General features: G+C 53.2%; 1 protein-coding gene across 1 annotated transcript; it reads right to left on the reverse strand.

The window, feature by feature from the left end:
• Positions 1–138: 138 nt before the first annotated feature.
• Positions 139–23,999, reverse strand: CTDSP2 (CTD small phosphatase 2). Its single transcript, XM_059082344.2, has 8 exons — positions 22,851–23,999; positions 9,245–9,393; positions 7,635–7,673; positions 7,097–7,198; positions 6,456–6,512; positions 4,404–4,496; positions 4,095–4,280; positions 139–3,889 (listed from the first exon to the last, which is right to left on the reverse strand). Exons 1-8 carry the CDS (start codon positions 22,912–22,914, stop codon positions 3,764–3,766), a joined length of 816 nt encoding a protein of 271 aa, XP_058938327.1. The 5' UTR covers positions 22,915–23,999; the 3' UTR covers positions 139–3,763.
• Positions 24,000–25,987: the final 1,988 nt, after the last annotated feature.

Consider the following 25,987-nt stretch of genomic DNA (forward strand, 5'->3'; position numbering starts at 1 on the left):
GAGCAAAATCCCAGTGCTGAGTGCACGGCTGGTCCCCCAGGGCTTGGGCGCTCCAGCCTCGTCGTGACAGAGGTGTTTTAAGGGAAGAAGGGGGGGGGTAAGCGCCCGAATGAACAACAGGAGGGTCAGGAGGCAGTGCCCATTCACGGATGGGTTTTTTAAACCCACTTTTATTCATTAATTGTAAGTAGTACAAATATTCCAAAAATATAAACAGACACTTAATGGCGTCCTACATTTCAAGTTTTTGAATACAACAAGTTTATCAAACCATGAACCTGTAAGCAAGGTAGTCAGAACCCCACAGCCCAGTCACAGTGGGAAGCAGATCTCCCCCACCCTCCGAACGGTATCTTGAAGGGGGTTACATGGCACGACACGGAACATGTAAAATCTGAGATACTACAAGCAAAGAAGCTCACGGGGCGCAAAGAGGAGGGTCTGCTCCAGGGGCATGCCCCACAGCAGTAAAAGAATAGGGCAGGGGACCAGACCCCTGCCTTCCCTCCCCTGCTTGAATGCAAGTATTTACCAGTATTAAAATAAAAGTACAAAACTAAAACCCCATTTTACAAAAAAGGCGAATGAGGGACAGTAGTGGCAAGTAACCGACCGAAGACCTGAAGGGGAAAACAGGCTTACTTTCCGCAGACGCTTGACCTGTCTGGGACATGGGATACAGGACAGCCTTACGGGGCGGCGGGGGGGTTGCCTTACTGAATGAGGCCTCATGAACAGGGTAGGGGTAGCAAAACAGAATGGGATCCATTTCCCAGGGAATGACTGCCTTTAGAATTCCCATGCTTTTAGCACAGAGAAGTTTCTGGGCCACTGTTAACAGAGGTGAATTTATAAAGTGGTCAAAATCTTTGGGAGGCAGGAGGGAATTAAACAGAAGGTCCCAGGTTAGCTGAAGGCAAATTTACTCAACATCGCTATAGTAAGGGACCCATGGACCTACAGAGTGTCCCCTCTACAATGTGCAGAGTGGAAACTCTTACCTGACCCTTTCCAAACCGGTCCTGTGTCCAAAGCTCCCCCTATGAGAGGGACACGAACATCAGGCTTTTGATTTAGAAGCCCAATCAGAGAGACACACTGTGTCCCTGAAGAGGCACCTTAAAGAACTGAACCTGGCAGGTGGGCAGATTTCTGGCACGGCGTGAACTGGCGTGAACTGGGGTCGACCAGGCCTGGTGGCCTATTGCTTCCTGAAGACCAGCCTCAAATAGGAAGGGCTGGTAGGAAACCCCGGAACAGATCCTGGGGTGAACTGGCTCCCTCTCTATCTTGCCCTCCTCCAAAACTGAGTCTGGCCTGATTCCTCTAAGGAGCAAGTCTTGCAGTCAGCTCTTGCCCCTAACACACTGTGTAACTGGAGACCAGAAGGTGCATAATGACTTCAGGCTGGCTCTGGTCCACACAGATGGACCCTGCTTAGACCTATTTGGCTGAGCTGCCTCTCCAGGGAAGGGAGGAGAGGGTGAGTGGGGGTGTGGCATTTCCGGTGAGGAACTGCATGGGGAGAGGGTAGGGTTCTGGCGAGAACGAGGCCTATGGAGCCGGGCTTCGTGCAGAAGCAGCGGGGACACTCCCACCAAGCCATCCTGGGCTCTGGTCACGAGTCCCCTGGAGCACTTGGACAAGCCTGATAGGAAAGCGGGTGGCATGAGCTCTTCCTTCACCTGGAGGCAAGGAGACCCAAAGCAGGGCAGAAAGGGTCCTCGGAACTGGATCAGCTTAGAGCCTCTTATTGCTTATTTAGTCAGAAAAGCATGGCCGGACCCCATGGCAGATTTGGCCCAAGGGCTAAGCCTTAGGATGGGGCTTGGGAGAGAGGCCCCTCCTGCAATATTAGGATAGAGGCCTAGGCCAGGACCTTAGAATCAGAAGCTCCCATTCTCCTTCAGGAGGTGTCGCTCCTGGCCAGCCCTGGAGCCCTCTTCCCCTACCTGCATGAAGCAGGATCCCACAGGCACCAGGGAATGATGCCTGAGAAATGATCACATGGGCTTTGGGGACCCTGTTCTACTCAGGTGACATCAAATGGAAAGACAAGGCCTCACAACCTTGGGACAAGGAGGGGAGGTGGCATCACAATGCTAGAGAAGGATGCTAGACGGTCAGAACACCAAGCTGCTGCTCCACCACCTGGTCCTGGCTAGCTCCTCAGACTGCCATAGTGTGTGGCCAGTCTGAAAAGGATAATGGGGGTAAGTCCTGAGTGGGCGGTGTTCTTGCACCTGAAGCAACTTACAAATGCTTTGTGACATCTGCCTCCAGGGAAAACAGAGAGGGGGATAAGAACCCCCTCCCGCCCGAGGGAGAGGGAGCGGAGGCCATGGCTAAGGCAGTGATGCTGAAGTGGGGCTCCCTCTGGGGGATCCCTTGTGCTCCCAATTACAGCAGCACTTCCCCTTTTGTTTTCCATTCTGGGGAAACTTCCTTTTTGTGACTTATTTTTTAAAGCATTCACTATTAAGAAACTTGGAAAGCAAAGAGACACGCAAAGCGCAGGTGTGCGAAGAGCTCACTCACACCTGTTACCATTGGCAGGAGGCACGTGCGTTACGTTGGCAAACTAAACGGTGAGAACACCCAGCGCCCCTCGGCCCAGGAAACGCAGGAGTGCCTGAGACCCTGGAGAGAAAAAGCAACAGCCAAGAAGGACGAAGACACTTGGCCCTGGGGGAAGACACGAGAGAAAAGAGCCCTGCCCAAGAAACAGGTGGGTGGGACCCAAAGTCCTTGCGGCAGCACCAGCAGAATACGCCTGAAGAGCAGACCTAGGGACACGTCCCGAGCCCAGCTGACCTACAAGCCAAGGGGACGCACATACTCCTGCCCTTTGGGACTTTGCTCTTCCCTGCGCCCCCAGGGCCTCCCACGTTTACCTCAGGCCCAGGACTGCAGCTCTGTCAGAAACAAAACAGCCCAACACTCCGTATTTTGAAAGAGAATTTTAAAAGAGTCAAAAGAACGGAAATCTGTCCTCTTCTAGGGCAGAGAGAAGACCTCCTTCCCCACAGGTTCAAGACTATGGCTGGGTGGTGAGGAAGGCAGGCCCGGCACCCAAGCCTTGGGGAGACACAGAAAGGGCCCGAGCCAGGCACCCGGCCAGAGGCTACTGCAGCCCTTGGGCCACAGGACCTGATGGCCACTGGGGCTACCAGTTCCGGATACAAGCTTTCAACTTCCCAGAAATGTCGTCTTTCTGTCTGCAGCAGTCGTCTAGAGAAGGGCTTCGGGAAGATGCGTGCCCAGGGCACCCAAGGGCAGCCTCTGACCCTACCTTTCTCCGTGGAATAAGCCTTACGACGCTGAGGAAAGGCCATAGGTTTGGTGACGGAGCCTTCAAGGGTCTTCCATCCCTATAGAGCTCGGTGGCTCTCAGGGTGACAGGAGAGGAGACAGACTAACTTGGGGAGAGTCTTGATCATTCACTTTCTCCCCCAACCTGAAACACTTTCATCCCGGGGCCACAGTTCAAGGCAAGACACACTCATACACACACACACACACACAAATACACACACTTACTCACATCTTGGGAACCCAACTCAGGGAGCAGGCAGCTCTGGGTATCGCTGGTCTGATATCTGCCCACTCAGCATCTAACCTGTCCTAAAGCTCTTTCCAATCACTTCTATTTCCAGGTCTCATTTGGTGAGATGCTCCAGATTCTGCTCTGTCAGGCTGATCATAAAGGCACAGTGTAGGAAAGTCCCCTACTGGGATGGCCATTGCTTGGCAGCAGGGAAGGCTAAGGGGCCCGCAGCTGCCCAAGGCTGGTGTAGACATCCTCTGCTGCGCTCAGCTCCTCGAAGATTGGGATCAGGTTCAGCAACTCAGTGTCTGCCATGTCATCAAACCAAGACTGCACAGGCACCTGGAGAGAGAAAAGGCAGCGTTGAGTCTCCCGACCGCCAGTGCTTCCCTCCCTTGCCCCAGACCCCTGGAGGCTGGCTGGTCCACCTGGGGTGGTGCCCTCCTCTGGTAAAGCCCACGGTTCCACCACTGGCCCCTTCTCCCTCCTCCTTCCAGGGCAGGGACTCTCTCAATCCCTGCAACGTGGGTGTATCTGAACCACTCACTGCATTCTCTGGGTGGAAGATGTAAGAAGCAGGTGAGTTGTCCAGAATGAGGGTTTTCCTCAGGTCCCTTCCCAGGCGGCTGAGGTCCTTGACATAGCAGCCCTGGTGGAACACACAGGACTCACGGAACAGGCGGGCCCGGAATACCCCACACCTGTCCAGCAGATCCGTCACAGGGTCAGCATACTGAGAAAAGAGAAGATGCTTTCTGTTTGGATGCAGTCCTGGTTTCCCTGTGATACCCTGTGGACCAGCAAGGAGCTGCCACACCTGCTCCCGGCTCTTTACTCCCCTCCTGCCCCCAGGTACCTTGGCTAGGCTGGCAGTGAAGAGAACACATTCAAAGAGTTCCCCCATTCGTCTCAGGAACTCATCCACATAAGGCCTCTTGAGCACGTACACCTGAGGAAAAGCAGAAAGGCTTGTTGGAGGCAGCCCTATACGGGTGAAGCATCACAGCATCGGTCACCGTCACCACCTACACAGAGAGCAGTAAGTAGGTCCAGACCTTACTCTGTCTGGACTCCCACACCCCAGCCTCTGGGACCACCTGGCCGGAAGCCTTCTGCCCCACAGACCAGGGCACGAGCGTCACCTCCTCGCCACGCTTCTGCCGGCTCAGTGGTCCCAACCTTGACCCAGCTCAGGAAGAAACAAAAACACCTCATGTCCCAGGAGCCAACTCTGTTTCCAGCGGCGAACCATCAGCTGCCTCCAGAAACAAGTAATCAAGAATAGGCCTCACAGATGGAAACAGCCTATCCTGGATTACTTGAATCCAGCCACAGCCTCTGTGGGAGTTTCCTGTCCTTGGCTCTGACAGGACAGTTAGTCCAGGTCGCCATCAGGCAGGGTCGCAGATACTTCCTGAAACCTTATGCCCTCAGAGAGCTTCTCTGAAATGCACCAGGGGAAAGTGACTTTTTCCCCTCAGTGACTGCAGATCTGACCCTGCAGCATCTTGCTCTAGTGACCCTTGCCTTTTGTGCTTGCCCCTGACAGCCGCCCCTAACTCTGGTGTCCGCCTTTCATAACCTTGCACATTATGGCCTAAAAGCTTCACTGGCTGCATGTCCCTCATGGGCCTGCTGTCTGTTGCTTCCGTCTCCATCCGGGTGTTCTCCTCTCATCCAGCCTACACAGGTGCTACTGGAACCACTCCTTCCAAGTTCTTTTCATCCAGCTCATTCCCTGCTCAAGAGTACGTGCCCGCCATAACTCTCCCTCCTGGAGACGGCCTGGACTGGCCATCGACTCACCAGACCCCCCCCAGCTCTGCAGCAGGAACCCTCTGCTCCAGGTGGCCACAGACGGGCCTCCTTTCATTTACCCGTTTCTTTAACCTGCAACAAGTCCCTCCCTCCTCCTGGCTAGTCATCAAGCTTGGCATCCTCTCAACACTCTCTGCTGAAAACGCACCTTCTGCAGGTAGACGCCTCACCCCCACCCCCACCCCGCTCATGTAAATGTCATCCCTTTTCCATTATTCACACCTCTCCTTGTTAGCCAGGAGTTCACCGTGTTTGAAGATACGCCTTTTTAAAAAAACCCGTGGGTTCTGTTTATCTCTATACCCTCAACTAGACTGTAAAGAGCTGCTGTGCAGAGTCCAGCCCTGGGACTGGGAGAGCATCTCAGCTGGGAGGAGGGTGGTGCAGTGAAGAAAGCTTCTAATGGACACAGGACAGTGCTGACCACCCACGGAAGCCTCAAACCCCATTTCCCTACACTTAACTCTTGTAGGGAAATGAGGATCCTCTTCACAGGATCCTTAACCCTGGACTGAGCAGGTTGTGTAGGGCCAGAGCCTCACCTTATTTAGATTCAAGAGCTTTTTGATAGATGTGTACTGAGTATTTATTGTGGCAGAATCCAGTGTAGGGACCCCAAGGGGAGGGGAATTGGAGAAAGCTTTACAGAGGAGGAGATGCCTGTTCTGGGGAGAAAGAAATTCACCAGCTAGATGGAATGGATGGGCAGGGGAGGAGAGAAAACAGCTAGTACTGACTTCTTTGTCTGTAATAGGCAGATACACCAACTCTTCAGCTTTAGAGAAAATGCGTTAAGTCATATAACGGTGCTGGTCACATTCAGTAGGGGCAGGAGAGATAAGTACATGATAGCTATTACTACTATTAAATAATTTAAGTTTAAACAGCTTGGCTGCGAAGAGAAAAAAGGTGACAGCTAGAGGGGGATGAGGGGCTGCATTTTTTAAGATGCGAAAGCCTCGAATGTGAAAGGTTACCAATAAAAGCAGAGAGGCTGAAGTTACAGGAAAGGATCAACTGATGGAACACGAGGCCCCAGGAGCAGAAGACCCCGAGTTCCTGGGCTGGGCGTGGCCTGGCAGCAGCTCACCTGGTGAGTGGTCCCTTCGATCTCTACAGGCACTATGAAGTCAGCGTTGTTGATTGGCTGGAAGGCAGAGGAGTTAACGAGTCAGCTCGTGGGAAGGGACCAGAGCCCGGCCCCACCCCAGTCCCTGCCACAGCCAGTGCTCCGCCCCCTGGGCGGGGTGGGGAGGGACAGATATCAGAGGCCCTAGGAAGCTCCTGCTGTCCCAACTAAGTGGCTCTCACCCAAGTACAGGCTGCGACACCCCTTCTGGTTTTCCCTACTTACCACCACCTGCAAATTCTACCTGAGCTGAGACAGTCCCTGGGCCTTCTTGAGTTAACAAATATCCTGATAAAATGGATAGGGGCATGGCCCAAGGCTGACTTAACCCCTCTTTTGTACCCCTGTACAGAGCCCTGGTGGCTGTGCTGTGACGGGGGTGGGCAGCTGTAGCCTGTTGTCAGTGATTGCGGAGAGCAGGGGCTCCCACTCGACATCGTTCCAGGTATCTGTAAGGCGACTGTGGCCAAATGCCAGAGGCTGGCCCGCCTACTTCTGATCCCTCTTCCGCCATCAGCTTTAGGCCACTTCACTGGCACCTGCAGTCACGCTTCCAAGACAGCCCAGGGTGAGTGTAAGAAGAGCTCCAGATGTCCAGTTACCTTAAAGGAGCTATGCACAAGGGTTTCATCCAAGTCAATGACCACGCAGATTCTTCCTTGATCTTCCTCTGTCACCTCCGGGAGCAGACAGGTCCCTGGAATCTAAAACCAGAGCCAGGCTACTGAATCTGCCACCAAGAAAGACTGACTTCCCCCAACAGAACTCTGGGAAGATCTGGGCCCATTGAGGAGATGGAAGCCCCCTACTTCAACCCAAGAGAGGCGACACTTAAGGCCAAGAGGTAGAGAAAGAAGAGACTGAGCTATAGCGCCTTCCTTCAGCCTGGGACTGTGGAGTGATCTGGTTACTGGAGATGGAGGCCAGAGCCAGTGACGGACACCGGCTGCCCCCCGCACAATCTAACGCCTTGCACATGGTGGGCCCTCAGCAAATATCTGGGACAAATAGCTTCCAAGGGCAGGGAGTTAGCCAGCCAGCCACAGAGGAATGAGGGCATCACCGCACGGGGCATGGGGTTAGCAGGGATCTCTGGGTGTTGGGGCTTCTGAGGACATATACCCTATGAGATTCACATACCTGATAAAACTGGTACTGGAGACACTGGAGCAGATCCGACTACGGGAGAAAAGGTGGTGGTCAGTGCCAGCCCACTAATGCCTTTCCTGGTTGTCTGAAGTCCACTCAGGCCTGGAGGGGAATTTTCTCCCCAAGACCCCAGCCCTCTGGAAAGCTCTGACACGACAAAAGTGACTTTCCTTAAGAGCTGGGCAGGAAAGGGACCAAAATCTTCTTTCCACACTAGGCCTGATGAAGGATGGAGAAGGAAGTGTCCCTGTTCTCAGCTACCATTGCCTCTCCAAGGAACAGGGAACTCAAGCAGCTGATGCAGGGACACAGAGTCAAAGGCAGAATCAAAATCAGAACTCCTCACTGTGGAGGTTTGGCCTCTTGCTTAGTCCTGGAACCCAGGCTTCTCTTTGAGAACATGTGGTTTCTCCATCCTCCTTGGGGGCCTAGATTAGGGGGAGGTGCGCTGAGCCCCTACAAAACACAAGTAAGCCAATGTGAGCCCACACCGTGGGTCCTGAAATGTGAGGGGAGGTAGAGTGCGGAGAGCTCAGAAAGCCTCTCCCCACCTTTGGCTAACAAGTAAGTGATCTTAATGGAAACCCTGAAGAAAAATTAAAATCCTAGAACTTAGAAAAACTTAATGTTGGCATTTTAGTGCATTTCCTTCAAGCTTGCTTTGGCAAGCAGTCTTTTTTCTTCATGATATATAATTTTGCATTCTGCTTTTTGACTTAATGTTGCAACTCAATACTCTTCCACACTGTTGTGAACTCTTAGTAAAAATTAATAGTTCAGTTAATACCATCATGTTGTACTTCATTTAACCATTGTCCCCTTTTGGATGGTGAGGTGATTTTTCACTGATGTACGTATCTTTAGCCTGGTTTTGAAAGAGAGGAAGGACAGCTAAACCTTGGTGTTTCAGAAAGAAGTACAAATGGCACTGGGGAAAGGAGGATTTCTGTCCCCCGCCTCCGAAATGCCAGACGTATCTTCTGGTAATTGTAAGAATCAAAGACACCCACACATTTCCAAATGTCTCTCACAGGTACAGGTGAGAGTGCTGGAAGGGGTTATTAAGAATGTGATAGAATTTCAATTCCTTGGTTCCCTGAAAGCCTAGTAATTTGGAAGGTATTTTTGCTTAGTTAAAAATAAAAAACAACAATCACAGGACTTACAACCAGAGAGATCTGAGTTCAAACCCTCATACTACCATTTATTAACCATTAACTATTCAGTGGCTACATACATCCTCTGAGTCTCAGTTTCCACTTCTGTGAGTGGGAATCCTGTGGCTCTCCTTGCAGGGCTGCTATGAGTCCCATGAGACAATCTATGCAAAGCACCTTGCATGGTTCCTGGAACCTGGAAGGATCTGGACCGCGGGGCCCCTCAGAAACCACAGGGACATCCGGATGGCCCACACCACAAATGGGAATCAACAGGAAGAAGATGGACCACTACGCGAAGGACAGAGGAAGGGCCTCCTCTGGGCCAGAGATCTTCCAACTCAGGCAAGGCTGCCCTGTCTCCCTGCTGTGGTTGCAGGGACCCCCCACTCGCTCACAGCAGTCCCATCCTTGCTGGCATCACACCACCCTGGATCCAGCTACCTTGGCAATGGTGTTGGCTTCCTCCTTGTATGCGGAGAGCTCAGTGGAGGAGCTTGACTGGCCAACATGCTGGGTGCGAAAACAGCAGAAAAGGGCCTTGAAGATGTTACGTCCACGAGGCTTCTTAGGAGAGGACTTGGAGACCAGGCCTAGAGTGGAGGGAACGACAGAGGCATTAGCTACAGGGCATCTGTCCACAAACACCCACCCCCGTGCTGTATCCCCTCTAGTTTATAAGCTCCACTGGGGCACAAGGCACATGCTTGGCGAACAACCAAATACAGTCAACAGTGAAATGTACATGTTTACTCCAACATCTCTGTAAAGTAGAAACAGCAGGAATCCCCAAGTCCCTGGTTTGGGAAATAAACTGCAGAAAACTTGCTCTTCATTCCATGGGGGTGAAGGGCACTGAGAGATGGGGCCAGCTATAGAATCCACTTTGGTAGCAGCACACTGAGGGAACACTCCAAAGTAATTCACAAAAATCGTCCCTAACACCAGTTCCCAGAATATTACCCATTCTAGAGAAGGGAGTGAGCTAGACCTCTTCAAGTTGGTGCAGCTACAGCCCTGTTCTGGGTCAGCTTCCTTCAGTCAACCAATTAGTTGGCAGCACTGAGTCCAGACTAGAACAACAGACTAGAAAATAGAACAGCTTCAGCCCCAAGAAACTACAGGCTTCATTCACACCCTTGTGTCCATCCCACACTCCAGTGTCTTCCCTTAACACTCCCTCCCCTCAAAGACCACAGGCATATCACTCTCTTGGGACACATACATCCGGCGCTGGGTTCTGGGTTGACGTCCCTGCTTCTAGGCTACAGCTGCTAAGTCCTGCCTTGACAATTTGGGCTTTGGAAATACAAAGCCATTTCAATAGAAGGTTTGGCAAGGCAGCCCCAGAAAGGCCAAGCCGATAGAAAAAGCTACAGGCATTTACAGGATAAACCAGAAATGGACTTCGGAAAGTCTTTTTCAAGTTCCTTTTATTATTATTATTTTTTTAATTGGAGTATAACTGCTTTACAACGTTGAGTTCGTTTCTGCTGTACAGTGAAGTGAATTGGCTCTATGTGTATATACGTCCCCTCCCTCTTGGACCCTCCCCCCACCAAGTTCCTTTCATTTTAGAGGAACTGTTCCGGCAACTGTTGAGCAGGGAGCCCGGATGGGTACTGTGGCCAGGTGGTGGCGCCGCACAACCGCGGCCGCAATGGTCCTCAGCCACAGCTCTCCCCTCCAGGGGCCAGGGCGGGGACAGGCCTTGGGATGAAATCCACCCCACTCCGCTTTAAAGCACAGGGCAAACTCCTGTGCAGGGAGGTAAGTGCCAGAAATGTCTCTGCCTTTATGTAGGTGGGGGTGGGGGGAGACAAACAACATGGCACTGAGGATAACCTTCCCCGTGCCATTGGGTTTAAGAAGGGAAACGGCGGGGGGGGCGATGTGGTGAGCCCCCCACCCCAGCAAGGCCAAGCTCCCTGGCTCAGTCCTCAGAGTACATGCTGCACCTGCACGGAGGCGTCTCCGGCAGAAGAGGTGATGGGAGAGCCATTTAACACCCAGTTACTGGGCTGCCTGAGCCCCCGGAGAGGAGAGAAAACCAAACTCCGTTCCCTGGACCAAAGGTGAGGCCGCTGACCCTCAGTCAAGGGGCAGTCAGCACGGCCCCAGGACAACCGACTCGGCTCTGGCTCAACAGGACGGCTGAGGGCTTCCTGCAGGTGCAGCCTGGGCACCCCAGTCCGTCCGGTCCAGTGCTCTCTCCTTCCCCTCCCTGGGTCGGGCAGATCCCTTAACACTGGTATGACCATTAGAAACCTTTTACAAAATGTTCAGGCTTCCCCAGCAATTAGCCTAAAAAGCTGGCTATCACTCTCAAGCTCCTGGCCCTGCTGGAAGAAGCAAGATTTCCAGGGACGGGGGATTTTGCCCTGAAGGAAAAAGTTGCGTTGGAGGCCTCGCCCAAGGCCCCGAGTCCAAGAGACAAACTTGAGAGCAGAGCCCAGTACTTAAAGACAGCAAGATGAGAGGTTCCTCCGACTCCTTCCTACTCTGAATAATCTATCCAGAAATCGGAAGGAAAGGACAGCTTCTCCACCTGCCTGTACGGCCCACATTCAGTTCCGAGCCCAGGGACGCAAGCAGACGCTGACACAAAGCTCCAAGACCAAAGCTGAACCATCTCTTTTCCTTTGGTTTATGGTTTCTTCACGCAGAACCACAATCAGCGGCTTAACCCGGGCACTGAGCCTTTCTTAAAAGGCCACACAGCCCAAGCCTTTCCTGAAGAGAGGCCATCAAGAACGCACTCAGCATCTTAGTGACAGATGCTGTGATGGCTGAGTAATCCTGAGAGGCAGGGGGTGAAAGGGGCAGCTGGCTGGGGCCGTGGAGAGGCCTCACTGGTGCCCACTGCGGGAGGCCCAACAGGCAGGAGCGCTTCAGCCTCAGACAGGGAGCTTGGGAGGGGGCGGGGGCGCTCCTCAGCCGGTTCGGACTCTGCAGGGGATGAGGTCTCCTTAAAACACAATGTGGCCAGGCAGCCCCTGGGCCTCAGAGACCACAGATGCCTTGACCCCGGGGGCAGGCGCTCAGAGCAGAGCAAAGAGCTGTGGCGCCTGGGGAGGGGACCCCAGACCCACAACAGCAAGGTCAGTACCCCAGATGTTCCTCACTACACCCTCCCCCACTGGGGCCCCACTTCCCTCAGTCCTTCTCCAGGCTGTGTGTCCTCCTCACCTTTACAAACACTGCCACTGACAATCAGTGGCCACCAGGGCCTCTTTGGCCTCCCCCTAACATGGCTGCCTCCTGACGGGGCCTGCAATGGCCTCAGCCGGGTACATTCACTGGCCTCTGGCTTCTGAGCAGCAGGTGCTCGTGACTCTGGCTGAGTGAATAACTCCGGGGCCTCCAAGGCCTTCCGTGGCTCCTACAGAGCCAGGACCTGTGGAAGCCTTCGCTGGTTTGCAACCGCCCAGAAGAGTTAGAAACAGAAAGGCTGCCTCCCATACGAGGACAGGGAAGTGGGCTACGTGGAGCTGAGCACCTGAGGCAAGCCACTCGGTCTTTCTGGGCCTTGGTCATGTTCACTGAGCACCAGTGATGGGCCAGGTCTGTGTCAAGACACGTGACATCATTACTTCATTTAATCCTCACTACAAACCCATTTCTAAGCACTAATCCCCCATTTCACAGAAGGGAAACCGAAGCACAGAGAGCTTAAGTAACCTGCTTGAGGTTACACAGGTAGTAGGACAGCAGAGCCAGGATCTGAACCCAGATCTGCCTGAACCCAAGGCCAGGGCTCTTAACAACTACTCTGTAGGGTCCCCTACAGCTCGGGCATCGGGCATCGTGTACGATTGCTCCTGCAACAGGTGGGAAGTGGCGGTGCACTCTTAAGATCTCTCAAGAGTGTGTGCCCTACGCCTCTCTAGGCTGGGCTGGTGAAGGATCAGTTTGGGGTCCAGCCCCCCTCCTTTACTGTCCCCTTGGGCAGTCCATGAAAGGTGGAAGGGGTGAAATAGTACAAGGCTCCCTTCATCGCCACCCCGGCCCTGCACCTGCTCTGACTGGCAGATACCTCTGGGAGATCAAGAGGACAATGGGGGGGGCAGGGGGAGGAGCTGAAGCCAGGAGCTTTGGTCCAAGAGCCACTTTGTTGAGTGGGTTTAAGGATGAGGGGATACACCCAGGGAGGGATCTGAGACTCGTATCAAAGGGCCTTTCAAAGGACTCCTTTCAAACAGCACTCAGCACTGTGTCCCTGGCAGCCAGGTGCAGGCCACCCCCACCCCTCCGTGTGTGACGGGAAGGGGCAGTGGCCCCCTCCCCGGGACATGAACACTGGCACAAGAGGATTTACAGGCCGGTGAGGATTTCACTGCACAGGTTTCCCCATTGAGGGAGGGCAGGATTCCAGTAGGTACCACGTAGCTCCATTACTGATGTGCATCCGTTCTCCCTCCTCTGAACATCTGGTTTGGGGCTGAATGTTGGAAAAGACCAGCACAGACCTAACGGGGGGAGCTCTGGCTCAAGAAGAAAGTGCACAGGTTGCTGAGAACAGGGAAGCCAAGCCACCCCTTCAGCTCACTGCTGTGAGGCTTCCTACTGAGGCAGGATGTGAAGAGAAGGGGGGATGTGGGAGGTATTCCCCCCCCTCCCCCTCCCCCCAGGATCACCTGGGCTGGGGTCCAGGCTCTGCCAGTTACTACTCAGCCACACAGCCTCTCTGCGCCTTAGTTTCCTCATCCGTTAACTGGGATAACAGCAAGACCACTCTCCTGATAAACAAGACTGAACACAGTAATGCACTGTGCAGACTAAACTTAAATGCCGTGCTCATTTTAATATTATCTAAGGAGAGATGACCACTCCTTGGCAACACTGTGGCCACCCACCCAGCATATGGTTGAAGCTCAAGAACAGAAGATGAGAAAGGTGCCAGAGGAACTCTGATCGTGAGCAGGTTTCAAAAAGCCAAAACCACCCCTATACCTTCTCCCAAATTCACTACAAAACTTGTTTTCCAGTTGCAAACTCCTCGGCTGGTCTCTGCAAGTAACAGGAAAGCAGGTGAGGTTGTTCCACTTGAGACAAAGAATGCCCTCTCCCCTTGTGTCCACCATCACTGGCCCCCAAGAAGCACCAGGTGGGGATACTATTTGCCTCTGCCTCTCAGGCAGCTTGTGCACGTACATGTATGTGTGTACACACACACATGCACGCACACACAGATGAAGACTGGCTTTGCCTGGACAACACTATTTTTAACCTTCTTCTGAAGGTCAGGTTGAGATATCACTGTTGCCAACAACACAGCTTTGTGTCCCAGCAAAGGAACTCCTCACACATCTGCCTGGGATTCGGCAAAAGGCAAGCTCAGGCTGTCAGATTTTAACAAGCCCACTCATGTAGAAGGATGCTTTCTTGGTTCATCTCTCAGAGTACTTCTTTCTCCACCATCTCTCATTCCCCCCGCAGCAAAGGATTTAGTCTGGCTATCACTATAAAATGGCCTCCCGGAGGGGCCTCCCTCCCCTTAGCTTTTGGAGGAAGGAGAGTATTTGGAGCATTTCTGGCCTTTCTTGGCCAGGTGCCTGGGCCTTGCAGCCAAGATGCATCTGATTGGGGCTCCCCGTGGAGAGGAGTCCTCCCAGGTCCTCAGCAAGGGGCATCTGTGCCTTGGCTAAGGACAGGCCCTAAAGCGCCAGGTGGACAGAAGGGCTCTTGGACCATCAGGTGAGTCAGCAGGGGAACAAGAAGGTGAGAGATGCCTAGACACCCCACCCCACAGGAAAGACTGGAAGCCAGAGGCAGGGTGTCCCAGTTTCCACGGCGCTCAACTGCTGACACTGCTCTCTTCAGGTGACAAGGCAGGGGGAGCCTCACCCAGCTCGGCACCAGTTCCCGAAGTTCCCAAGAGCAGTTGTGAAGTTGACAGCATGGACTTTAAAAAAGTAGTTTTAGCCACGTTGTTTGGCTCACATCAGCATGTTCTATACTAGCGCCCTCCCCGTGACCAGCAGCCAGGCCGTCCTACCTACGCAGATGTCTCCATTAGTTCCCCTTCCTTGGACAGGACAGCTCCCTGCCTCTACCTCTCTTCTAAGAGAGGAGGACTTCTTTCAGTCCTGGGCCCTTAATGCCACTTGTGGGGTGAGGGTGGGGGACCCGGTCACCCGCTGCCTTGCCTGCCTTTTCCCTGCCCCTCCAGCAGTCGTCACTGATCTCAACATAGGGCCTCAACTTCAGGACCTTCCCTCAAGAAGCACTAAGTTTTGGAAGCAGGGGATCCCTGGCAACTTCTAATACAGGATCAAGATACTCTGTCAATTTCCAAATCAGCCTTTAAAAGGGTTATTGGCAGAACACCCCTCTGGGCAGCTGTATTTTAGAAACATGCTGGGGCCGGGGGTGGGTTCCCAGAAGCAACAACAAGCCCTGGACCAGAGCACTTTCCTCACGGATACGTCAGCAGCAGGCTCAGCCCCCAGCCCTACACCACAGTGCTCTTGGTGGACGTCAGGAAGTGATCTGATGGCTCACAGCAGCAGCAGGGATAGACCTGAGATGCCATCCAGGAACACCCAAAGGGCTGGACCCTGCCCTTGTTTTACTGTATGCAATGCCCGCTACAGCAGACATGTCACCGTGTGGGACTGGAAGCCACACTTGCCCACCTTGAGCCTCCCACTCCCCTAAGGAGGTGCGCAGCAAGCCCCTACCCCTTGCGGGAGGCCCGGAGGCTAAAAGAAACCTGCCAGCAGGACACAAACACCCTCTTAGTGGCTGTTTCAGCCCCTGACTTGGCTCTCTGCCCGATTCCTGAAATGCCTGGGTCTGGTGGAAGACCTGAAGAATCTAGTGCCTCTTTCCTCTCCAGCTAAGCGGCCTGCTTTAGATGACATATGCATGAGAGTGAGATGGAGAAAGAAGAACGAAGCTCAGGACAAAGCAAGGGACCCTCAACTGTTTCTCCTCTGACCAGTGAACAACAGAGTGGTTACACTGGTGCCATGGACTTAGGTTTAAATCCTGGCTCTGCCACATATAAGGTGTGTGGCCTTGGGCCTCAGTTTCTTCATCTGTAAAATGGAAAGACTAACATTACCTATTACACAGAGCTGTGAGAATTACAATGCGGTCTGGGTGTGTCCTGACCCTGGTAAAACACTCAGTAAATCTCAGCTGCTAGTCATTCAGTACAAAGCACTTTCACACCTTTATGTCACTCAGTCTCAATCTCAAAATGTTGACACTGAAAGAGACCACAGAGATTTCCTCTCATTCCAGAGGTCACAGAGGAGTAGTGGCAGGGCCAATCCTGGGTAATGACCAACCGGTTCCTTCCTTCCTTCCTCTCATGGCTGGCCCCTGCTCAAGGACTGGAAGGAGCCTGCCAGGGAGTCTGTCCCACCTAACCTACAGGGTCACTCACCTACTCCTCCCACGCCCCAGCTGCACCTGGGACCAGCCCACCAGTATAGGTGTGTCCACTGAGACAGCACTGAGCTGGACGTCAGGAAGCCTGGCTCTTGCCCCACTTCAGCCTCTCAAGCAGCCCTGTGGTCTCACCTAAGGCACCACCACCCTGCATTGTTTCCTCACAGGCCGATCAGGAAAGGTCCACACTGCATGGTCCCTTACAGGGTGGCTTCAGATCCCCTGAAGCTTGAACAGGCACTCTAAAAAGTGGAATGCACAATGCAAATGAGAGGCAGTGCGGGTCAGCATTAGGTTTGACCCTGAGCCAGTCCTAGCTGACATGAACCAGCCACGTTCCTGTGGACAAGGTGCTTGGGTTTTCTCAGCGGAGGTTTTCCTCACTTGTCAAGTGGGGATCATTCCTATCTCACAAGGTCACTGTGAGGCTCAAGTGAGACACCATCAATAGATATAAAAGGCTAGGGCAGTGCCTGCCCCACAGTGAGTGCTCTATAAATACCACGTGATCATTACTGATAAGCAGGGATCACTACTCTGTCCATTCACACTCAGAAAACTTTCGGACTCCCCTTTAGGAGCCACAGGATCTTTAACAAACAGGAAAACTGGATCCCTCCAGGGACTCTTCCTGCTCAGGGCTAAAAACAGGCAGCTGGGGCCACTGCTGCGCTCACCTGGCTCTTCTCCAGGGACACCTGTCAGAATCACAGGGAGCATTTGGAACACACGGATGCCCGGCCCACCTGCGCATGCTCTGATTCAGTAAGACCCAGGTGGGGTCTGTATTTTTAGTAAGTGTCACAGGAGTTTCTGATGCGTGTCCCCGGCTGGGAGCCAATGTCTAAAGGTTGCCAGTGGTCCCTGACTAACCCTTCCAGGACTGAAGGGTGATTCAGCCAGAGTCCCCGTGGCCCCTTTCCCCACCACATCTTACCGAGGTCAATGTCTCTGCAGGTCTCAGGAGACTTGCACCCCAGAGCCTGATTTTCCTTCCTAGGGGCAGTTGCTCTAATCTATCACAAGGCAAAACACCCAAGCCTCCTGTCTCTTCCTGCAGGTCCCTGTTCCTGGGAAGGAGGGGCCCTAGCCCCATTCTGCCATGGAGGCAGAAGAGCTAGGACCCACGTCCTGGGAAGGCACCTCCACACACCGGCGGTATGTGCTCTGAGCCTTCCCATGAATCTGCTTGGCTCTCATTGGGGTTGGGGCCACACTTGTTCCCTGAGAACTGTGTGGGTGGGAAAGAGCAAATTCTACAGGATGCAAAAACTATTCATATGTTGAGAGAGAAAAAGAAGGTAGTGAATAAAAAGAGAATAAGAGCAAAGCCTGATTTGGGGTGGGGAGGGCTAGGAGCACCTGGGAAAGGAAAGGAAATGCCAGCAGGCCCACTGAGAGATCAGGTTTAAGGTAACCCTTAGAATAGCTGACGAATATAAAACAGGACATCCTTGCACCTCCTGCCCAGAAGGCCGTGTGCTCGCTGGAGTACCCATTCTGTAATAACAGACCTGGTGCAGGCACACTCAGACCTGAAGGACTGGGCACTTTGCCAGACAAAGAAACTCTGTTCTATTTGGCCTCTGGTCCAGAGAGGCTTCAAGTTCTAAGTCAACTTCTCCACTTTGATTTCTACTAGTTCCTTCATAAGATTTGCACGTTAATAAGCTCATCTACATCCCAGTTCGGAACTATTCCACCATTTCAGAAGAGGGAGGGAATCATGACAGAGCCCCACCCAACCCCGTGTCAGCAGGACAAGTGAGTTAATTCTGTGCTTCCCGAGCTGGCTGGCCTGAGACAGGGTGAAAAGCAACTTAATGCTGAGTTTGTGCTTTCTCAAGGTTATACCCCAAAACCACAGCAGCAAAGACATAGCTTAAGAACATCTATTTCTCTTCAAAATCCCAGTTTCTTTTTCTTTCCTTGTTACTAGCATTCCTTAAAGAAATCTAAATCTCACTGGGTTCTTTAACTCTCAAAACAAATGCAGACGGTAAGAGAACGCAGCACACAGTTGTCTCAAGTCTTCATAACACCCACTTCTGAGGGGCCGAGCAACTGCTCACAAGGTTTAGACGTCAGAGACTCTTCATAGGAGGTGCGTGGCTCCCTGGCCTCCTCCCATCCCAGATGCCCAGGCGCCAGGCAGGATGGCAAAAGCCCCAAGGCACATGCTACTCACATAAAATCCCATCCTATGTAACAGGGGCACAAAGAAGGGGTCTGTGCAGCAAGGCTGTTTGTCAGTCTCAGAAGGTGATTCTTCCAGAAGCCCTAAGCCCTCACATCAGTGCTCCCTCTGACCCCCGGCCACCTGTCTTTAACAATAAAACCCACATGACCGTGTGCTGTTTGCACTATGTCCTTGGGGGAATGGAGGAGAATCAGAGTGGTGGTCTAGCTGTCTAAAAAGGAAGGACATTAACATTTATCAATTATCTGCTAAATACAAGGCACTGGAGAAGTGTAGAGACCGATACTCCTATTTTATAGATAAGTCACTCAGAACAGTAAAGTGATTTGTCAAGTCTCACTGCAAATAGGGAAAGCAGGGATTTGCATCCAGGCCTGAGGCAACCAATTTTGCTCCTGGAGCAATTCTTCTGAACACTTGTAACTGCTGCCCCTGCCCCCCAATCCCCTCTTCACCCTGAGAGACAAACTTCCCAAGATGGTAATAAAAGACAATAACCCAACTTACCCAAAAGCTAGGAGGAAGAAAGTCAAGGAGAAGGGGTAGAGATATATACTTACATATAAATACGTACTGTCTTTCTCTTGCTTAGTTATGAGCACATGTATTAATTTTCCACAGAAAAGCTGGGAGAATCAACTCACCTTGGCTAGAAATGTGACTTCTATCATATTTACCATTTTAACAAAGTCCGTGATCATAAGGGATTTGGAAGGTCCCACCGAGAGCATGAAATGGGACCTCTCTTCCACCCAGTTTCTTTAAGACCCTTATAGTTGAGAAGCAAGAGAAAGGATTCTGGGACACTACCACCCCTTGCCGTCTTCTCAAGGGGTTTTCACAGCAATTCCTGAGTCCTGGTCCTTTGCAAGCTCTGCAAGTCAAACTCAGCAGCAGAACTGCAAACTCCCAGTCCCAGGACGGTAGGCATTCACAAACGTTGTTGCTGAGTTAGCAGGGCTCCCCTGGGTTGCTTCGGGAGAGAGCAAACACAAGCTTAAGTCACCACACAAGCCCCTACCTCACTCCAAGATGGGGGAACAACTCCAAAGGAGACAGAGGAGCGAGACTCAGCAGCCACAGAGGCCAAGGCTGAGACCGCGCAAGGAGGGAAGAGAAACCAGTGGGGCGGGAGGAGCCAGCTATAAACACACACCCTGGATGCTCACAGAACAAGCTAAAGAAGAAAGCCGCAGGGAGACTGAGACTTGGTCTAAACTTTTCAAGTTAAGGGCCTAGCTACACCACAGTGAAAGGTCTTTAAGCTTTTACATGAGAGAGAAATGCAGAATTTCTCCCTTATGGGGAGAAAGCCAAGAGTTAGAAAAACCTGCCACCAGCCTAATTCTTAGGGATGGTCAGTTACCAGAACCTGTTGTTCAGTTCTACATGTGAAAAGACAACTCAAGGCATCATCATCCACTCCCTGAAAGGAAGGGGCTCAAGCCTCACAAAACAAAACAGGTCCCAATTCCCCCAGAGGGGCTGTGGGTCACTCAAGCTCTGGAGGAGCTTGCCTCCACCCTCTCAGTTCACACTGGGAGGTTATAAGGTGGGCCCATTTCCCTGGCTTCTCTCCATCTAACCTCAAAGCCCGAGGCACAATCTCCCAGCAATGGGGCGACACCCTCGTATGGGGCTGCAATAAGTGGTCATTTTCTGGCCAAACTGATAATAACTTTTCTTTTTTACTTTGGTATCGTACACAACCCTATCCTTGCTGTACCAGGAAGCCATTTCACCCATCTGTTTGGGAAGATGATCCAATTTTGGTCCTTTTATCATCAATGCTTTCAGCAACTTTGTTTGTTCTACTTCCCCTACTGTAATTACTTTTGAATCATCAACACACCCAGCCAGTCTTAAAGCTCCCAGAACAGAATGCTAAAAAAGAAGAAAAAAAAACCTGCAATGGCAAACAACTTCACTAAAAAACTGCCCATGCTAGGAGCAATTTGTATTTTTCTAGAAATTTACTGATTAATAGACTGCCTCAGTACTCCTTCCCCCTTTTCCAAGGGAGGCAGAGCCTAGAAATGGGACACTGTGAGGAGGGGAGAGGGCACGGAACTCCAAAGGAGCTAAATAAAACATCTGCTCCCCATCCCTACTTTTATTTTATTTTATTTTATTTTAAATATGCAGGATTTGTTTGTAAGTGATGAGGGATTCAGAAAGTTGGTTTGCTGGTTGCTGGGTGCCCAAGCAGCCTAGGAAGAAAGTATGTCTTCTCTGGAATGCAGTCAAATTACACGGGGGGAGAGAGACCCCCAAAGCTGTCGGCTTGAGAATTCAGATTCCTCCAGGGATAAATCTGAAGGACAAACCACACAAAAAACGAAAAACGTAACTCTTAAGAAAAATCCAACCAACATCAGCAGCTGAACACTGTCAAGAAGCCAGCTGCTTGCTTTCTACTGTCATCTATTCTGTTCCCTACCACTTGCCCTACTGGATGAAACTTCCACCTCTGATTTGTAAGCTGTCCCTTCAGAAGTCCAGCTTTCCCTCATTCCTGGTGTGGTCCCCTCACTGGGAAGGCACCCTCCGGAGCCCCACCAGGAGGAGAGGACCAGACTAGGGAAGCTCAGGACTCTTCTTCCTCTTCTCATCAACACTGCCCCCTCTGGAATCCTTCCACATCCACATTTCTTCATTTCTGGCTAGCACTTGGAGTCCCTTCCCGGGATGAGGTTAGGAAGAGAGCGGGAAGAGTCCGAAGTTAAGTTATAAACACAGAAAGCCTCTCCTCTTCAGCCCTCAGCACAGCTGAGCAGCCAATAGAGGGGTGAAGTTGCAGCCTGGTTAGTGATGCAGTCAGGAGAGCAGCGGGTCAGGGTCTTTTGCGGGGGTTGGGATCTGAGCAGGCAAGGCTTATTGAAAGTAGGGCCAGCGATGCAGGAAACACACACTACACCCCGCCGCGGCCCCCCCCCCCATTGCACCGGGGAATTAGGGAATGGCTGAAAACACCAGGCCAGCCCGTTTGCCCCTAGGCAAGTTGGGGGAGCTCCTTGGGACTGGGAACCCCTAAAATAAGTGATCTGCTAACTAATGTTGCCAAATACGGGGATGTGGGGCTATACCCAGGCTCCACAGCTGGGCCCCCCGCCAGGCTCTAGGCCTCATATGTTCAAGTGCAGCACTGGCCCTTCTTGCCCTGTTCTGGAGGCGCTGAGGGGAAGGGCAGGGACGCTCCGAATTTGGGCCCAAGAGCGTGATCTCCCCAGCCTCAGGCCAGGTGGCCCCAGTCTGGGAAGTTCTCCAGAAAAAAAAAAAAAAAAACGCTGGTCCTTACTCCCCGCGGAAATTCTGTCCACTATTTTAGACACATTCCTCAAGGCCCGAAGAAGAACGTGGAGGAGGGGAAAAGAGTTTCGGGGCCTCCACCGTGATCAAACTCAGGGATCCCACCCTCAGGCCTCAACCTTTCCCTCGCCCCCAGGAGAGGCTTTGGCCTAATCACCCTCCGGTCCCCAAACCCGCCTCCGAGAGGGCCCGCGACCCTCCTCGTGTCTCCACCCGACCCGCAGGAAGGCGGGGGCCGCGAGCCGCTGCCCACGGAGAACTCGCACTTTTTCGCGGCGCGATTCAGAAACACGCTGGGTCTGATGCCATCCGGCGAATTATGTAACCGGGGACACCAATCTCGGGCTAAACAAACGCGGCTCTGTGTGTGCGGCGGCGGCCCCGGGGAAGCGCACCGGGGCAGGGAGGGGCTCCGGCCGGGCCTCAGGGTCGCGCTTGTTTGCTCAGTGAAAGCGGCAGGAGGCGGCCGGGCGAGAGTCCCGCGCGCCGAGGTCCCAGGCCGAGCGCAGGGCCGCGGGCGGACCAGGTCCGGTCAGCCAGAGCTCAGCCCCTCCCCCACCGCGGTCGCCCCCGCCTCCGGGCGGTGAACTTGGTCCCAAGTCCCGCCGGACGCCGTCACCGACCACTGCCTGAGCAACCTCGGGCTTGGGGGCGGGAGGTAGGGGGCTGGGAAGTGCTGGACTCCAGTCCCGGCTCCATTCTAGCTCGAGATCGCCCGGGACCCCCTCGTTCCCCTCCCCTCCCCACCTCTCTCCCCGCGGTCCTGGGGCAGCCGCGCGCTCCGGTGCGGGAAAGTGACGACCCCACCCCCCAACTCTGGAGAGGATGGGCGCGAGTGGACTCGCGCTACGAGCGCTTACCCCTCTGTCTCTCTGCCCGGGGGGAGGGAGTGCAGGACAGAGTGACAGCTGCGCGGATGACGCCCCTCCCCCTCGGGCGCTGGGAGCCTGGGGCCCCGCGCAGCCCTCCCCGGGGCCTGAGTGCGCACCAGGTCGCAGGGGCGGATGGAGTAAGGGGTCGGGTCGGAATCGCCCACTCTGAGCCCCAGGAGATCTGGGGCCGAGACTCGGGTTCTGGGCTGTGCTTAGCCCCCTCCCCGCCCGGGGGCGACGCAAAGTTTTGGGAAGTTGCTGCCCCTACCTTGCTTGGTGAGCACCAGGGCGTCTTCCCTCCGCGCCTGGGTGATGATGGAGCCGTGTTCCATCTAACAATCCCGCGGGCCCGGGCTGGCTGGGCGGGAGGACGCGCGGGCGCAGGCTGGGCTGGGCTGGGCTGGGGGGCCTGGGCGGGGGCCCGCTCCGGCTCCGGCTCCGTCTTCCGAGACTCCGACTCCCACTGCTGTTCACATCGCTGCTCTTGTTCCTCCCCTGGGCCGGGAAGGGAGGCGGCCTGTACGGAGAGCGGGAGGCCCGGGCAACGGCTCCCCCGCTTGCCCCCGGCCCCGATCCCCCGGCGGCAGCTCCGGGCTCCTCAGTTTGGGTCCAACATGGAGAATCCGGAGCGAAAACAAGAGGAGGAAATGGGACACGGGGCGGTTTCCAGGCTCCCCCCTCCCCTCCGTACTCCAGATAAACAACCCGCGGCTGCAGCGCCCACCCCCGCGCGCCTCCAGGATCTCAACCCGGCCTCTCTACAGCCAGCTGGCGCCTCCCGCTCCGGAGCACAGTCGTAGGCCCCGGGATCCTTCACCCGTGAGCCGCCCGGGTTGCGGAACATCCGGAGCTTTGCAATTTTGTTACGGAAAAAGCGAATCCCCGAGGGGGGTGGGGTAGCGGGCGGGCAGGCTGGCAGGGGAGACTTGAAACCGCTCCGGCGTTCCGATTGGCCTTCTTCGAGAAAAGAGGCGTGACCCCTCCTTACTATGCGGTGCGAGGACCCAACAACATTCCAGACGCTACGGCCACGCCCCCGGGCCACTCCCCCCTCGCCGGGCTGCGGCCTCCCAGCCTCCTCGGCCACACCCCCTTCCCAACTACTTAAAAGGACACTCCAAAGCTCACGTTTCCCTACTCTGTGCTGGGGTGTTCCCGTCTGTGAAGTTCTACGTGGGTAAGGTAGAATGGTTCCGCCCTTCCGGTAACCGAGCAAGCCGCGAAGCCTAACTCAGGTCGGGCCAGGATGAGAGAGAGGGTTCGGGCAGTTGTTTTACTTCCTATTTGGCGCTCGAATTGTGGACCCACTGTATCACATAAGAGTACAACCATCGAACCCTGAAAGGGATATGTGTGTGTGTAGGCCGACTCAGGACCTCAGAGAAAGAAAGCTGTAACTGACCTCGGGATGGTCTGACCCCCCGTCCCCCCACTTCAAATGAGACATAAGGAGGCAGGCTTTGCTCAAAGCCACTCAACTTATTCCCATTCAAGGCTTACCCCCTTTCTTCCCCTCCTCCCAATCCAGCCCTGCCCGCTTCGCTCCCCCTCCCTCACAATCCCAGCCTCAGTTTAGATGGATAGAGGTCTTTAAGGGTAGAGCTTCAGCTCTGTGGACTCTTGCTGCCCCCCCTCCTTGCTTTTAGGCTCCACGCACCCTTCGCTGGCTATCGCTCCTGGGCTCTCCTGAGCCTTCTGCTCAAGATACTAGGTGAGGGATATATATTTGTTCCCAAGAAGTGGGAGCTCCAGAAGGGCAGGTTTCAGCTCAATACCAGGTCTTTTCCAGTGAGCTACAGCTGTCCACAGGTGACATGGGCTGCCTTGGGAGAAAGGGAGCTGTTCAAGTCAAGGCTGGTGAGAGTAATAGCCAGTGAGATTGCACTGCGTGACTACTGAGCTACTTCCAACCCCAATAGTTTATGATTCAATGGAACTCACCCTGCCAAGGAAGGAACTTTCAGGGAGGTCAGGATTTTTCTGGTCCCTGGGGGGGTGGGGGCAGCTGATGGCCTTCCTGCTGCAGTTCCCATTGCCCAGCATGCACCAGGTCTCACTGGGGGTTGGAGGACAAGCAAGAGGGTCACATCTTAACTCACCAGGAACTATCAGACACCTGCTCCCCATGAGGACAGGTGAGGTCGTGATGTGTATGTGCCTTTGTGCCTTCACAGTACTCACGTGTACCTGTTCCTTCTGTTCCTACACATACATACATAAAACTTTTTTATATAACACTTTTAATGGAAATGCAGTTTTTCCAAAATGAAAGTAGCTGGTACAGAAGATCTGAATGATGCTTATGTAACTTTAAACACTGAGTTTGGGTAGATCCTAATTCATTAACAGAAGGGGAAAGGGAGGAGTTCTCACATATTTACCTCCGATCTTTGTCAAAAGGTCAAAAGGTCATGAATAGAAAAGGATTTTTGAGGTAAATCTTTAATAGGTTGCTAGGGGGTCTTTTGGGGCCCTCCCCCCACCCTCTAGTGGGGTACTTCAGCTGCTGCGGTGGGAGGAGGGGGGAGTGCAGGCAGGAGCTGAGGATTGAGGGGTACCTGCTCCCCCCCCACCCCTCCCATCCCACTCTGTAGTGTTGGGCGGGACACTTCACCTCTCTACAGTGTAATTTCCTCCTCCATAGAGACAATCCCTCCCCCTTTTATAGTTTACAAAGTACTTTCACATACATTTTCTGTCACATTTGATCTCTTATTGCTTCGAGGTTGACAGAGCAGATGTGCCCATTTTGTAGATGAGGAAACAGGGTTTGGAAAGGTTAACTGACTCACCTAAGGTCTCACAGCTTGTTAAGAAGAGGAGGCAGGACTAGAATTAGTCTTTTTATTTATCTATTTATTTATTTTTGGCCACGCCATGTAGCTTGCGGGATCCTAGTTTCCAGACCAGGGACTGAACCTGGGCCCACGGCAGGGAAGTGAAAACGCTGAGTCCCACTGGACTGCCAGAGAACTCCCTAGAAGTTCTCTTTTAAGACTTGAGTCTTGACACTTTACCTAGTTCCTTTCCTATCTGTAAGATGGAAGAGATACCAGAACCTAGTCACTGTCCTTTCTTTTTTTTTTTTTGGTCCCTGTCTTTTCTTGCTAAGAACTCTGACTGCATCACCTCCTCTGGGAAGCCCTCCCAGATACCCACTCTCAAGCCAGGGCTTTATAGCCTCCTACATACTCTCTCAGAGCACTTAGCATCATTTCTTACAGATAGTTTGCTTACAGACTTCCCAACCAGACGATGGATTAAGACTGTATTATTCATTTTGGATCTAATATAGTACCTGACACAGAGCAGGCAGACTTTCTTTATGTATTTGTGAGTCTATGTCTTAACCAGTGCTCTGAACCAGGGGTTCAGTAAGACACACAGCAAGAAATACATTTTGTG

This window comes from Kogia breviceps, chromosome 12 (assembly GCF_026419965.1).
Source record: "Kogia breviceps isolate mKogBre1 chromosome 12, mKogBre1 haplotype 1, whole genome shotgun sequence".
NCBI classification, from domain to species: domain Eukaryota; kingdom Metazoa; phylum Chordata; class Mammalia; order Artiodactyla; family Physeteridae; genus Kogia; species Kogia breviceps.

Coding starts and splice junctions, on each gene's coding strand:
- CTDSP2 (XM_059082344.2), bottom strand. CDS start 22,914: ATGGAACACGGCTCCATCATCACCCAGGCGCGGAGGGAAGACGCCCTG. Junction 6,513..7,096: donor TTGTGCATAGCTCCTTTAAG/GTAACTGGACAT, acceptor TCTGCCTTCCAG/CCAATCAACAACGCTGACTT. Junction 3,890..4,094: donor TCTTCCACCCAGAGAATGCA/GTGAGTGGTTCA, acceptor TTCTCTCTCCAG/GTGCCTGTGCAGTCTTGGTT.